This window comes from Empidonax traillii, unplaced genomic scaffold, assembly GCF_003031625.1.
Source record: "Empidonax traillii isolate 1590-97213 ecotype Southwest subspecies unplaced genomic scaffold, ASM303162v1 scaffold423:size1405600, whole genome shotgun sequence".
Lineage (NCBI taxonomy): Eukaryota > Metazoa > Chordata > Aves > Passeriformes > Tyrannidae > Empidonax > Empidonax traillii.
In genome coordinates, this window is record NW_020955616.1 from 794,458 (window position 1) to 809,716 (window position 15,259).

Here is a 15,259-nt window from a genome sequence, read left to right on the forward strand (position 1 = left end):
ATTTGCTTAGGAATGTCAAAAAGCCAGAAGTTACATGCAATCTTTTATGAAAGCAGATAAAAAGTTTTCCTTCTCTGTGACAAGAAATTATTTATTTCTAATTGTGAAACTAGAGTTAACAGAGGAAAACACAAAAGCAAGACATGAAATATTACCCCTTTTCTGAGCCCTGGCATCCTTCAAGTTTTGAAGACATTTGTAATTCAGCTTGAATGTACGAATTTATTTATTTCTATTAAATAATAAAAAGACACATCAGATAAAATTCCTGATCAGAGAGCATTTCTCTCTTGATACACATATAACTCTCTCTGAAAATCCCCTGAAGACTAGCTTGTCCTCTGGGTAACCAAATTATTTCTATAATTAACTTTTCACTGGACAGGGTTATCCTTATGTAACTCACTTCCTTCACTTCTTGGAATAAAATTTCCCTCCCGTCCCTCTTCAACCTCCTAAATATATCAAAAAGTGCTAGTATAGTTAGGGTACCATTTTACAGCTTGCTCAGATACAGAAGTTTTAAATTACTCTGTAAGCATTTTACACACACTGTGGGACTGTCATATGATACATAATGTGTGGAGAATCAAACTTACACTGAAACAAATTAAAAGAGCATGGTTATATGGCTGGCAGCTCTTTCGATTCTATCCCAGACCCCCCGCATTGCTGTCCATAAGAAGTACTCAATAGTTAAATCTACTTTTTTGAAAAACGCTAATTAGACCTTTGCTGAATAGATACGATGTAAAACCCCCTTAGCCTCGTGACAACTTCAAATTCCATCCTTACTCTCTCTGCCCACAGAGCTGGGAAGGGAACTGGTGGTGCTGAAAGGACCCAAAAAAACCTCAGTTACAGATACACTGGATGAATTTCATGGCTGACCTCACTCGGGTGGCGCGGTTTAATGTAGGGACGAGTTGGACAACATACCTTGCACAACAGTTTGTTAACTCGACCTCCCCAAAGTTTCAGTTTGTCGCTACTGACGCTGTTGAAGACCAACTCCTGACCGCCTTCAACTCTTCCCAGCTCTACCCTCAGAGCAAACCTCCACCAAAATAACTTTAGCAAGGGCTTTGTGGATAATTTAAGCATGGCAGAGGTTACCAACCCTCCGGCTTTTGGCATGACGTAGGAACGAGCAGAGAGAATACCAACATCCTGGAAAGATGCCAAGTCCCTAAACACCAGATTAGTGAGAAATTACAGTTCGGGTATGAGTCAAAGATTGGAAAACACATTGCCATATCAAGTATCAGACCTCAAAACAGTATGAATTTTCATTCTGAAACCAGGCAGACAGCATGTCAACATTCTACCACCCTATCCACATGTAAGAGATTTCTTTCTAATTAAAGCAGTTACATGCCATTTCACAATATTTTTTTTCCTTGCATTTACAGAAGGATAATTGACTGTTCCTCTTTAATAAAACTGGTAATTTTAGTCAGGAATCAATACTTAACATTTAACCTGACAGGTTTCCAGCAAAACTCACTAAAGCTTTGCTTTTTTGCTTTTTTTTTTTTTTTTTTTTTTTTTTTTTTTTTTTTGAGACAATAAATTCTCCCTTTAGACCAACATGATAAAAAAAAGTTCATACTATAACAAAGCAAGATGCTCCAGGATAATTTTTGCCATAACCCTTTTATATTAAAACACCTGTCTGTATAGTAAAGTTCCACCTTAATCTCTCAGAAACTGGTAATAAAATTCTTATTAGGAGACAGAGAAGTCCTGAAATATAAGAATCCACTAATCATATTTCAGAACCAAACCACTGCTATTTCACAGGAAAACTCTTATCTGTAAACCTGACAGTTACCTCGTGTGCAATTCAGTGCTTAGTTTCTACACGACACACACACATCCCCCTTGACACAGGACGAGGCATACAGTGACAAACATCTGATTAATATTTGGAGAGGAAAGACCAGCAATTCTTTAGGAGCACTATACCTAACCCCAAATCCATATGGATAAGTATCAGAAGTACCACCTCAGCCTTTCAAATTTTACATCAGTAATCACAAAACATAAAGACAAGTCAACATTTAACAGTTAATTTTGCTCCAAGTCTAAAATAACCTGAACAGTTTCCATCTCATATTAAATGTTGTAAATATTCATTAATAACTAGTTTGCTTGTAAGGCAAGTATTATAATAATACTTCATTTTTTAAATAACACTTTTGCAAGTCTTATCTACTAGTGTTAACAAGGCTTAAACCCTCACCATGGTATTCAGAACTGCTCATACCAGATTAAAACAAGAATTTTCCATAGGCAAACATTAAAAACAAAACAAAACAAAAGACCATGAAAGACCTTAGAGGGAGAAGGGAAAGGAGAAAACAAAACCACAAAACTCACTTGACTGTAACTCGATTGGACAAATCCTGAAGATCTCCTGGGTGAAAAAGCTGAGCTTCTTTCAGTCCAATATTTTCGCACGCTTTCAGAAAAACATTTATATTATCCTGCAAAAAGAAGTAGAAAGCAGTTGCTTAGTTAAAAGCACTAAGCAGGTTTTGCAAGATGATTAGTGCGAGCCTTTAAATGTCAAAGTCCAGCTCACGTAAATAATACTGAAAAAGCAATCTTCTGGATCATAAACGCTGGTCTTTTCACAGGCACACAGGCAGGCTGGGCTGCGATCTCGGGGACTGAGGGGTATGTTAAAGATTACCTGGCATAAGGCAGCGGTGAGCCAGTAGGCAGCAATCTCCACTTTGATGTCAGCTCTGCTCAGCAAACAAACGCCCTCTTCCTAGCTTTGCACGACAAGCCTCACCTCTTGCCTTTAAAAATAACTCCAGCTACTGACATTCACCACCCAGAAACTCTTGGCAGGGAAGGGAGAAGAGGAGGGACATGCCGTTTCTATGCTCACAGACTGATGAGGGAACACTGCACCTGGAGTCTGGGTTTGGTTGCTGAGCAAAGCTCCAGAGAGACAGAAACCAAACTGTATTCAGGACTGCTTCTGCCTTACTTGGGGGGTTTTCTCTCCTAAGAGTTCCTCCCCTTCCCACCCTTCCTCTCTCGTCACTCTTCCTGGCCCCAACCTCACACCAGTCTATAACAAAATATAGGTGCAGCACCCACTCAGTGCACCTGCTGCAGGATCAACTGACTCACAAGGGAAATGTTAAAAAAGAATTATTCCAATGATATATATAGATATTATACAACTTGTTTCCCCTTTCCACTTCATAAACAATAGGCAATAAGCAAGAAATTCCTTCTCGTTAAGGCGGAATGCTATCAACAACAAAAGAATGTGCCCTCTTGCGCACTTGCTCCCTTCAGCTGCAAGCCAAAGGAAAAGGTACACAAAGTTACTTAATTCATAAGCTACGCACAGCCCTGTCATTAAGGGTTTGTAAATCAAGGTAGTGGTATCAGAGTCTCACAGTATGGAAAAGCTCTGCTTTAACAATTTAATTTACTTGAAATTTTTAATTTTTTTTTATACAATCACAGGATGTAACAATTATTCCTTCATTAGGTATTTATTAAAAAAAAATCTACAAAGAAAACAAGAGCGGCTTCTAATAGAGACTTAGAAAGTAAATCAAACCCAAGAATCCCCACAACCTTCTGTTTTGAAGGTCCCTGGGATTCTAGCATTCCTTATCAGTCTGTAAATATGGCTTCATTCAAGGAAAATATTTGAACAAGGTATCCCCCGTGCAGGTTGCGGGCTCTGTGTAACCACATCTGAAAGATCCCAAGTATCTCACACCATGAAGGTTATGCCCCAAAGCCATGCTGGGAGCTGCTCCGCTGCAGGGGAATGCAACACTCTGACAGTGATGGGACACATGATGGGGTGGTAGGTGAGCGGAGAGGGCTGGGAAAGATGGAGCACAGGCCACCTCGCCTCTGCCTTTGCACTAATACCTGCAGTGCCCAGAGCTGCCTGCACATGGGGCCAAGGTAGCGTTTCATGCTGTGGGGTGCAGCATCAGAAGGGGCATTTACTTTTCTTTTCCTTGCAATGCCCCTTTTTTCTTTTTCATGCAACGTGGGGAAAGCTGGCTAGATATGTCAACTTTATTCAACTAATATTTGAGTGTCATATTAGTACCAAAACCCCAAGGACTTGAAAAGGCATCATTTCTTCTGCAAGGAAGAGGCCACAGACTACAGTTCCAGTGCAAGAAAAGAAACTACTTGTTAAACAACAACTATTAAGTCAGTGTTAATGGGTCTAGGGAGTCCAAGAAACTGGCAGGTAAGGTACAAGAAGCAAGCAGCAAAGCAGAAGGAATGAATAGCTGCAAGATAATGAACTGAAGTGACAGCAACACCAGTGGAGGCAACATGATCTGATTGGCTGACTGGTAGTGACAACTCAGAGCAAACTCCCAAACCAATGGGTTATGTCAACTGAAGTGCAGAAAATGAGCACATTGTGCAAGTAAACAAGGAAGAAGAGTCAGATTTAGAGAAATAGATGCTGCCTACACCCTGAGAGCAATAAAAATGAAGCAGAAGAGGCGCTCACCAGTGGATGCTTGTTGGCGCATGAGAGAATTAATTTTGAAGGTGTCTCAGCAACTAAACCTATCAACATCAACCTCATGATAAATCACATTTAAAGCCTGAGAACATCATCGCTGACAGTAGTAAAGACCTTCAGAAGTAGGGTCAGACGCAGGGGGAGATAGCACGGGAGGAAGAACACAGCTAGTCACAGCACTCACATGTAAAAAAGAAGATGGTTTAAAATCTCCCTTCCTTCAGCTCCCAAGCCAGAAGTTTGATCATGCCTGCCATCTCCTAAGTTATTGCCCCAACACCAGCAATTCTCCAGTCAGGGTCTGGAAATGACCCTCAGAACATAAAGAGATGACACACAATTTGCTATTGCTCAGGTTCGTATATTGACACAAAAAGGTATTGCTTAAACAAATCAGCACTTCTAAATACAGTCCTTGCCAAGTTCTTGACTGTCCCTAATCATTGTAGTAAATCAGCAAAGCTACAGGTCTCAGAATAGCTAGCAGTCATTTTAAACTCTACCAGAATAATGAATGTGAAGATGAATCTTAAATAGCACCACAGAAATAAGTAGAAAAAACTGACAAGTTATCAACCTTGCAATTAGATATATCATTAGAAATGTGAACAGGAACATTTTTCAGTGATTAATGCGCTCAAATATAGAAGCCATTACACTATTCCTTTTACCAATGCAACTGTACTTTAACGAGATTAATGGTCGCTACCACTTCAGCTTCAAAGGGTATACTGCAATCTGAATCTCAGCACACTTCACAAAAATGATTCTTTTTTAAACATTCAGAACTCAAAAGCCTGGAGAAGCACAACACACCAGAGCTATCTTCAGGTGCTGAAAGTCATCACAGTGATGTGCTTGAGGAAGAAAGGCTCATACTTGTGTCCAGCACTCTCCTCTGCCACCGAGGGTGCTCACAGTCTCTGTAAATGAGGGCAGGCCATTTAAATTTAAGACAGACTCAAATTAGCAGAGTTGCAAAGAAAAAGGATTATGGTGATGAGGGAAGACAAGAGACTTAATGAAAAACTGGAGAATTTGATTCCATTATACCAATACAATGGAGCACAAGAGGCAATACTGCTGTCACCTATCAGCACAAGAAAAGCAAAACTAGAAGGGGAGAGAAGAGCTACCCCAGTCCAAAAGCAAGGATTCATCGTCTAGCAGATAAGTATATTTTTGCAGAAAACATAAGGTTCTGACCATTAATAGACAAAGCTCATGAACTAACAAGAATAAAATCATCTAGTTTATTTTTGTTCGTTTATTAACAGAGCCTGATCTGTTCATTTCCCTGAGCATCTGAAGCTGGAATAAGCATCATAGAATTACAGGTTTTAAATCACAACAAAAATAAAGCCTGAAGTCTAAACCACAAAATTCAAGTGTAATTCATTTCTGGTATGCTACTACAACTTCCAAGTGTTTTGGTGAGAGGGGGTGGGGGAGGTTGGAATGAGACTGTGGGAAGGGCTGTTTCTTTCCCCAAACAGTGTGCATGATGAAACAGCAGAACACTTCAGGTGTTCCCAGCATGACTTGAGTTTCCCACATGCTGTACAGACTTATAGTAAATACACAACGTAGAACGCTGACTAGGTGGAACTATTACCATTCAGTATCTCATTTTTGCCTCAAACTTCAAAGTGAACCGCACCCAAATCCTCTGCAAAGTTGCAATATGGGAGACGGAGCTGCCAGTGGGAAGCAGGTCATCAACGAGCAGGCATTTAAATACTGCCATTTGGGGAGATGACAAATGATACCGCACACTTTCAGCTATGCACCTGCCTTTCTGGTCCCCATGGGGCATCACTAGGCACAAAACCTTCCCTCTGCCCATTCCTAAAGCATCTCCCTCTAACCATTGCCGAGAAGGAGCCAAAATGTCATGTCAGTATTGAAAATGAGCGTGGTCCACACCCTCCCTTCAGCGTAATAGTAGAGCAGGAGCCTTACTCACTCATGCAACCTCGTGGACATGTGGAAAGAGCTGAGTCTTTCCCATTCGTCCTTGCTGGTCCTCAGTGCTGCTTCTGCTCCTAGGCAAGGGGCTAGGGGGCTGCACCACAGCTCTGCACTTGCAGCAGATGAATGGGATGGGAAGAGCAGGGCTGCCACTGAAGGGCACTTCATTCCTATCACTATCCTCCAGACCTCATAAAGGAAAGAAGCCAGTCACTGTACAGAAATACACAAGAATATGGACACCTTCCTTTAAAAAAATAAAATTTTTAAAAAGTAAAAATCAAGGCAGGTTTTTTTTTTTTTTTTGCACATATAATCAACTCCTTAAGTACATCACTGCGGCAAAAGCTTGAAAAGAAAGACAAACACAGATCACTGGTGAGGTGCTGGTGGTGGGGAAGTGTATAGGTTCCTCAACACTAGAAAAACAGAGGAAAAAGACTGCTTTAAAACGGGGAAAAAAGAATTAGCACAGAAAAGTGAAAGAAAATAAAAAAGCAAATATGCAAAAAAGTTAAAACAAAAAGTTGACTCTAAGTAAGGGGTAGAAAAAAAAATCAAAACCAACCTGAGAAGGCACATACAGTGTGTAAAACAGAAAAAGAATTTTAAAAATGCCCAAGGTGAAAGAGTATGAAGTAAAAGGTAATTAAAAGAGGTCTCCACATAAATACCATCTTACTTTGACTACTGACATACAGTGCAACATCACACTAAATTTGGCTTGTGTATTTGAGCTGCAATTTTATTAAAAATAAATGCCTTATTATCATGATTACCTGGGTGAGACAGGAATATTAATTTAATCAAGTGTGTAAATACATTTGCTTTCTTTAGGGTGCAGTCATGCTGTGTGTTAAGCCTTCTCCCTAGTTAACTGTTTCTCTGAAGCCCCACATATGCACAAAAACACAGTGAGATCTCATAGGCATACAAGTTATGGCACATCTTTCAAGTCACTTGGCAACTAGGAAAAAAATTATTATGGTGTTTTTCTGGTTTTTCCTGGCTGCATCAGTCAATAGATGAAGACAGTCCTCCAGGTTGTCTCCTATTCTGATGCAAATACTCACCATTTCAGTCAAAGCCCTTATTTCTACTATACTGCTCTTCAAGCTCTAGGAGGGTGCATTGGTTTGTTTTTTTGGGGGGGTGGGAGGAGGGCTGTATTTTAGGGTTTGTGGTTTTTTTCCAGAGTATGAAGGGGATGGCACCCTATGCTTGCAGGACTACAAAGAACATTTGTGTGAAAGTATTACAGCATCATCCAGGCCATGACTTGATGCCAAAAGTTGTTTTTAATTTCCAGGCTTAAAAAAAAAAAAAAAAAAAAAGACACTAAGTATCTATAGTGCCTAGCAACAAAAACTTTTGACATTTTGAAAGAGAAACTGATGCATTTTTTTGGCCACAGAATTCTGAAAATCAACTGAACAGAACATATTTAACAAACATTTATGAAGACTTTTGGAGTTATCTTGAAAGCTTCAGCTCTGCATTTATGACAAATCCTCTTTATTGGCATCCTCATTCCCTTAAGGGTTATTTCCATTCAAAAAAATTGGTATTTTTTCGAAGTAGAAATTGTTTTTCGTAGACACAGCGTCATAGTGACCACTCAAGTTAGCTCAAATCAGTCTAATACAGAATTTAGAGCTACATTTTGCAGCAGCATCACTGCACAGCTACGCATTGTTTGTATTCAGAGGTGGGGTAAAAGGAAAGAAACCTACAGCAGGATCTAGTTGAACAAGTTGGGTAACTTGCTCTTCCTTGGAGGTACGTTTCGGTTATTAGCTCTGGCTGCAGTTGCAGGTGGGGGCAGAAGGGTGAGAGGATAGGAGGGAATAGGGATGAACACCAACCATGTGGTATGACCACAGGCCTGGGAGCCAGGAACTCTCCATTACTTCCTTGGCCTTGCATATCAGGATACTTGATGCCCATCACCTACTCATCCCATCTGCAGATGTGATCCCATTGTGACCCCAGCTCCTACAGCTCTCTGCACTTCTCTGAAGGCTTGCTTTCAACCTTGAACTGAAAGCAGGAGTGGATAGAATACCTAAACTGTTTTCTTCCTCCCTTTTTGGGACCAAAACTAAAAATAGTAACTAAAACAGTCATCCTGCAGACATAATTTGACTTATGGTGACCTCAGGGCTTCTGTTCAGTAAATTATCCCACCTATAACAGAGTGCACAGAGCACTGTTTTGGCCAAAGATCAGAAACCGTGCTAATTGCTTTGCCACTCCCCTCTGTGTGCCCTTCCTTCTTTTTCCACAATGGGTAAAATAATAAATTATTGTGATCTTTGACACAGGGATTCCTTGCCCTAGCTCTATGCATGATTACAGATACTAAATCTTCCAGCTTTCCTGTCTAAAAGCAGGTGCTTCTGCTGCAAGAATGAAGGAATGAAAGTTTTGCACGGACTTTCCCGTTACCTTAGTGCTATCAGTATCAATAACTATAGATCAGATAGGAAGAGGCACATTCCCCTTCACCATTGCAATTCAAGAGTCTCAGGGTTCAATCATTACAGAAACCACATTCTGAAGCAGTTTTAGGTAAAGAATCATTTTGGTTTTGGACAAAAAGGTCCATCTGTCCCCCAAACCCCCATTCCATCTGCAATGACTGCAGCTGCATGGACCTCTACAAAACCTAGGTGTGCATTGAAGGATCTTCCCCAAAATTTGTTACTCAGCTCCTGGAAGTGTCCACCACCATGTGCAATTGCCAGCCGATTACCAGCAACATCTTGCAGCACTGAGGTCCACAGTTTCTTTGCAATGGGAATAACGAGATTAAGGAAAACACACAACATAAATTAATGTGGGTTGTTGGTTTTTCTTTTTAAACAGGACTTTCGAACTGACAGTTTTTGGGGTGCTTGACACAAGAAAAGGTCAATTGTCCTCAGTGACTCAAAATCCCTCCCAAGCACCTTATATCTAGTCATGCTACAGCATAACCTTCACTATGACCTTACAGCCTTATATTAAGGCAACGATGTGTACCAAGAGAGCCTTTTATTGATAAGAGAGTGATCAGGTTGTAAACCACAGGTGTGTTTCTGGGATGTCACTGCTGTCAAATAAGTCCAGTTGCAATGGAGAAGGGCAAAAGTACAGAACACTGTCAGACGTGTCTAGTTAATAGAGTTTACCCACTTGCAGGCATGCTTACTGTAAAGAACGTATAGGTTTGGAAAGGCGGTATGGAAGAACCATTCTGGGCTACTTCCTCGTTTAGACAAGCCTTAACTTTTCCACCAGTTAGTTACATTCCAGTCAAAGTCAAGGGGGAAAAAAAAAATCAGAAAAAAATGAAGTGATGTGCCTTACGCCCCAAACAGTTTATACAAAACAGACTCTGCAAGCGGACTGTGTGTTAAATACTCCAGCGCCAAGTCACCCCACTACACAGAACTGGAATGACAGTAATCCACTTAAAGGTGAAACTCCCTTGAAGCCTAATGAGTAATAAAAGTAAAGACCTCTTGTTCTTGAAACACAAAGTTTTGGCAGAGCTTGATTTCTTCCTCCACCCTTTTTTTTTTTTTTTGTTTGTATACATATGTTTTTTGTTTTGCTCACAGAAGTGAACAATTTGATATAGATGAAATTCAGCCCCTCTATACACAGGGCTTGAACCAGAGCCTCAGAAGCTCAGTTCTAGTAGCCCCTGATTTCTAGACTATCATTTAGTACTTCAATCTTCCCAGGAGAGAATTTGGAAGTTTCTTCTAATTTTGCTCCCTTCAAGAGCCAGACATCTTTCTTCTTGAAGAGAGTTACATCTTAGTACTGTATTTAATCCTTGCTGCCCTACATGGGGTTATTGTATCCTGGGAAGAAGCTTTCCCAGCACCCCAGATCAATAAGTGGGTTTGGAAATGACCTGCCTTGCAGCCCACCTAAACTCCTGCATCGGTGCCAGGTTTCCTCATGTCCCTCTCCATCCTCATGACCTGCAGAAAGCAAGTTTTTCTGCCCTGCAGAAAGCAGCACCTCAGCACCCTGCACTTGGCAGCATTTGGTGTTGGCATCGTACTTAATAGTTCTTTCACATACATCACTGGAGGAGGGTGATTCAGCAGGCACATGGGCGTGGAGGTGTTCAGACAGGCGTTAAAAGATGTGGTATGAGGATTTTGTACCAAACAGAAGGGTAAATAGCATAGCTGTACAGCTCCACCACTGATAACACAGAAAAAGTTATCACCGCTGCAATTAACATATACTTTCTTTGAAAACTGCCATGAATTTTAAGCACTGCACATTGATAAATATCTGACAAGCCAGAGGGGGGAAAAAAGTACTCTACTGTCCAGCTTATGAAGACTTAAAACAAATAAACACTGACTGCTGCAGAAATCTCAAATCTGCACTTCCGTGGAAAAGGCAGGAGAAATCAGATTATGAATGTCAGAAGTATGAGTTAAGGTGTGTACTTTTTCTACGTGGTTGACTTCTTTTTTCCAGTTCGGAAGGAATGTTTCTTTACAAACACAGAAACAGTCATCAGTTACTTAAGAAAATAAAAATAGCACACAAATGACAGAGTATAACACAGACTACAGCTGATTGAGTTGATAAATGGAAATTATTTGCAGTTTATTTGGCAACCATAGTTATATATTTTGTTAAGTGCTGGCAAGCTGAGTCAAAAAGGGTCATACTTTTTCAGAGCTTTGGTTTAGAGCAGGAGGAGAGATGAAAATTTTCCATATTAGAAAGTTCTTTCTGCCAAACATTACTTTACAGTTAGTTGACAAGATTTTAAAAAATTAATTAGCATTAATTAGCATTTTGAGTTATCATCTCAGTAAAACACTGAACACAGCAGTTTGGAAGACCTGATCTCGTTTAAAGCATCCCAAAATACTGCTTTTGATTCATGGAGATCAACCAGCAATTACTGTCCCCTGAAAAGAGGCCAGGGTGTGTAGCTGAACCACCATTTCTTGGTGTCTGCACCCATACAATTTCTCCCTACTAATGTCTTCTAGATACATTTCACTTCATCACCACTCACCTAAAACCTGTCAAGTTCAGCCCAGAGTGTGGGTTTCATTCTCCCTAATCGATGTCTTGAGCAGCCACTAAAAATGTCACAAAGAGTTTACATCAACCTCCCCTTTCCCCACACCCTACATTTCAAAGTGTTTAGGCAGCAACAGAAAACAATTAAAGGAAATTCAGAACTAAGGCTGAAACGTACCATATGTTTTCAAGCAGAAGGGCACAAAACATCAGTAAACCACTGCCGAGATTACATTACTCCCACTATCAGGCATTGAAACACGAAGAACAATGTCATCTCCAACTATTAATAACCATACTTCCTTTCTAGCAAGCAACTCTTTTTTCTTCATTGTCTAATGGAAGTATTTCTATTCCTCTTTCCCATGAGACAGCAGAAAGAGTACCAGAAGTGATTAATAGTTTGACATACATTCCTATCAGGTCTTGCATTCCTCCTGACATTTGCTAATTATCCTTTTTGTTGTTGTTGTTGTTCACACTGTAATCTCTGAAAGAACTGGACTGAGAGTCAAAATTTCACCCCTATTCTACTCTGACTTGATGATTAAACTCACGAAAGCCACTAAAACTCCCACTAACCACACTCTACTATCTTTAGGTATAGAACTGAAACAATGGTAAAGAGGTCTTTGTGAAGTACTACAGGATCTGACACATTAAAAACTTTTTCTTGTATAAGAACTAAGACTTTTCTTAAATTCTTAAGCAAAACAATCAGGTTTCTAAAATGCTTCATATCACAGTTAGAGTGTCCATCATGTTCCCAAACTTGTAGAAACATCTGCTTCGCAGTCTAAAGTAAAATTCAGAAGTTTCAGTTGCCAGTGGAAACACAGATACTAATTTCCAACTGAATTTTTTGTAGCACTGATAAAATCTTACTAAAATTCATTGTATAAGAAATTTAATACTTTGATGGCTACGTTTCAAATACCATGCTGTGTCAATTCCCAGGTGAAAAAATATTTTCTCAGATTAATAGCATAGGATCATAGAATAGTTTGGGTTGGAAGAGACCTTAAACACAATGTAGTCCAACCTTCCTGCAGTGAACAGGGACATCTTCAACTAGATCAGGTTGCTCAGAAGCCTATCCTACTTGACCTTGAGTGTTCCCAGAGATAAGGCATCCACCATTTGTCTGGGAAACCTGTTCCAGTGTCTCAACACCCTCATGGAAATATAGTAATCTTCCTTATATCTAGTCTAAATCTATACTCCTTTTGTTTAAAACCATTATCCCTTGTCCTACCGCAACAGGCCCTGCTAAAAAGGTTTTCCGTATCTTTCTTATAATCACTCTTTAGATATTGAAACCCAGAGCCTTCTCTTCCCAGGCTGAGTAACCCCAACTCTCCCAGCCCATCTTCAAAGGATAGGTGTTTCAGCCTGTGATGGTTTTCATGGCCCTCCTGTGGACCTGCTCCAACAGATCAATGTTCTTATGGTGCTAGAACCCCAGATCTGGATGCAGAACTCCAGGTGGGGTCTCAAGAGCAGAGGGACAGAATCACTTGCCTTGTCCTGCTGGTCACACTTCTGATGCAGCCCAGGATACGACTGGTTTTCCGGGCAAGCACATGCTGCCAGATCACATCCAGCCTCTCATTATGAGAGTATGTCTAAGGCTTTCTTGGCAGGGCTGTTCTCAACCACTTCATTTCCTATCCTGTATTGATACTGTGAAGTTGCCCCAACTCAAGTCCAGCATCTTGCCCTTGGTCTTATTACAACTCATGAGGCTCCCATGGGTCCACTTCTCAAGCTTGTCCAGGTCCCTCTGGATGGCATCCTGTCCCTCAGGTGTGTCAGCTGCAACACTCAGCTTGGTATCATCTGCAAACTTGCTGAGGTTGCACTCGATCCCTTTGTCTGTGTCACTGATGAAGACATTAAACAGTACTGGTTCAAATAAGAACCTCTAAGGGACATTACTTGTCACAAATCCCTATCTCGACATGAGCTACTGACCACTACAGCCTCTGTGCAACTATCCAACCAATTCCTTTATCCACCAAATAGTCCACTCATGAAATGCATCTCTCTCCAGTTTAGAGAGAAGGATGTTGTGGGGAACCATGTCAAAGGCTTTAGAGAAGTAAACAGAAGTCCAGAGAAATGACATCTGTAGCCCTTCTCTTGTCCACTGATGTGGTCACTCCATCACAGAAGGGCAATAGGTTGGTCAGGCAGGACTTGCCCTTGGTGAAGCTGTGCCAGTTGTCCCGAATCACCTCCCTGTCCTCCATGTGCCTTAGAGAGCTTCCAGGAGGATCTGTTCCACGAGCTTCCCAGGCACAGAGATGAGACTGACAGACTGAAAGTTCCCAGGGTCCTCCTTTCCACCCTTTTCAAAAATAGGTACAACATTTCCCTTATTCCTGGAAATCTCTTGCGTCCCACAAGAAAAAAGAAAATAACAGTTTCGGGAAGTTTTGTTACCTGTAGCATTAGAAGGATATTGAACAAGAACTACTACTATAAAAGAGGAACCTGGCCTCATTTCTGCAATCCAAAGTGCTCCTGAGACTGCATTAAATGTATAGACTGTCTTACAAAAGGAGAGCATGTTTGATGCAGGGCAAGAGTTTGGTCAGACCATACCCCCTTTCACTTTCTCTCTCCTCCTCTTAGTTTTAGGCCTATTGAAGTTCAGTCATAACAAACACCAACTGCTATTGCAAAACAAGAATTTCCTCTCATGTAAGGATTATGCCAAGTAATACTTGTCTGTCTGAAATTCCCAAAAACTTGCTGAGCATACTCATCCAGAAAACAGGCAATGATGCTTCTGTATTTTTGTTTACATGTTGAAATTACCAACTATTCAGAAAAATACATAAATCATCTTGTGCCTTGCCTTACGAAAGGCAATACCAGACTAATCAACTTCCAGGTGAAAATGAAATGCAGCTTCACTCTTAGCAGTGGGGTTGCATACACACTCATCCTGTACTTCTGAATGTATGGGCCACTGAGAAATCAAAATCCCCACAGCCACTGCCTTAGCTGTTCTGTTACTCTTCAAAAAGGTGACTTAAACTTTCAGAAAAAATATCAGCACTCCCCATCATTCCACTCCCTCATCACTGCCAAAAAAAAAAAAAATAAAAAAGAGTTGGACAAGTAAACAGAGCACATCAAATGCTTATCAGCTCATTAGTTTGATCGTGACCAAAATTTATGAGGCTATTTCTTAGGACCCTTTTTGGACATTGTTAGTTGCTGCACAACCAGAAGGTTTAAGGCTATATTTTTTGGTGTTTGGTAGTGAAGCAAAGCAAACAGCAGCAGGTTTTATGTAACTTAGTCCATGTATTTGTGTATTTGCCATTCCTCATTTTTCATGAGGAACAGAAAGGAGGAGAAGTTCTCTTATACTCAGTTTCTCATACCAGACAAGCTACTATTAATATTACTAATGTAGCCCATACTGGTCAAATTCACAGAGCAGAAGTTTAAGATTAGAAAACAATTATTTTAAATATATATATATACACTACAAGAAGACAGAAAGCATGGACTAATATAAAGGTTATACTAGAGACAAGGAGGTGAACAGCAAGAGAAAATAGCAAGAATATTCAGCATGAAGGAATGAAATTTGGAAATAGAGGTGCTTTGAAAAAAAGGGAATTAATTTTAAATCGAATTAAAGCATCTCATATGCCATCAGATTTTTTAAATTTAAGTGGA

General features: G+C 40.4%; 1 protein-coding gene across 12 annotated transcripts in view; it reads right to left on the reverse strand.

The window, feature by feature from the left end:
- LMO7 (LIM domain 7) overlaps nucleotides 1-15,259 on the reverse strand; it is a 131,218-nt gene that overhangs the window by 69,767 nt on the left and 46,192 nt on the right. For 11 of the 12 annotated variants that reach the window (XM_027894303.1, XM_027894300.1, XM_027894307.1 and 8 more), the window contains exon 4: nucleotides 2,383-2,489. In XM_027894303.1, coding sequence (XP_027750104.1) covers nucleotides 2,383-2,489 — 107 coding nt within the window. Of the gene's footprint in view, nucleotides 1-2,382; nucleotides 2,490-2,587; nucleotides 2,676-15,259 lie in introns of those variants that run through there. The other variant, XM_027894309.1, reaches the window with a different exon arrangement.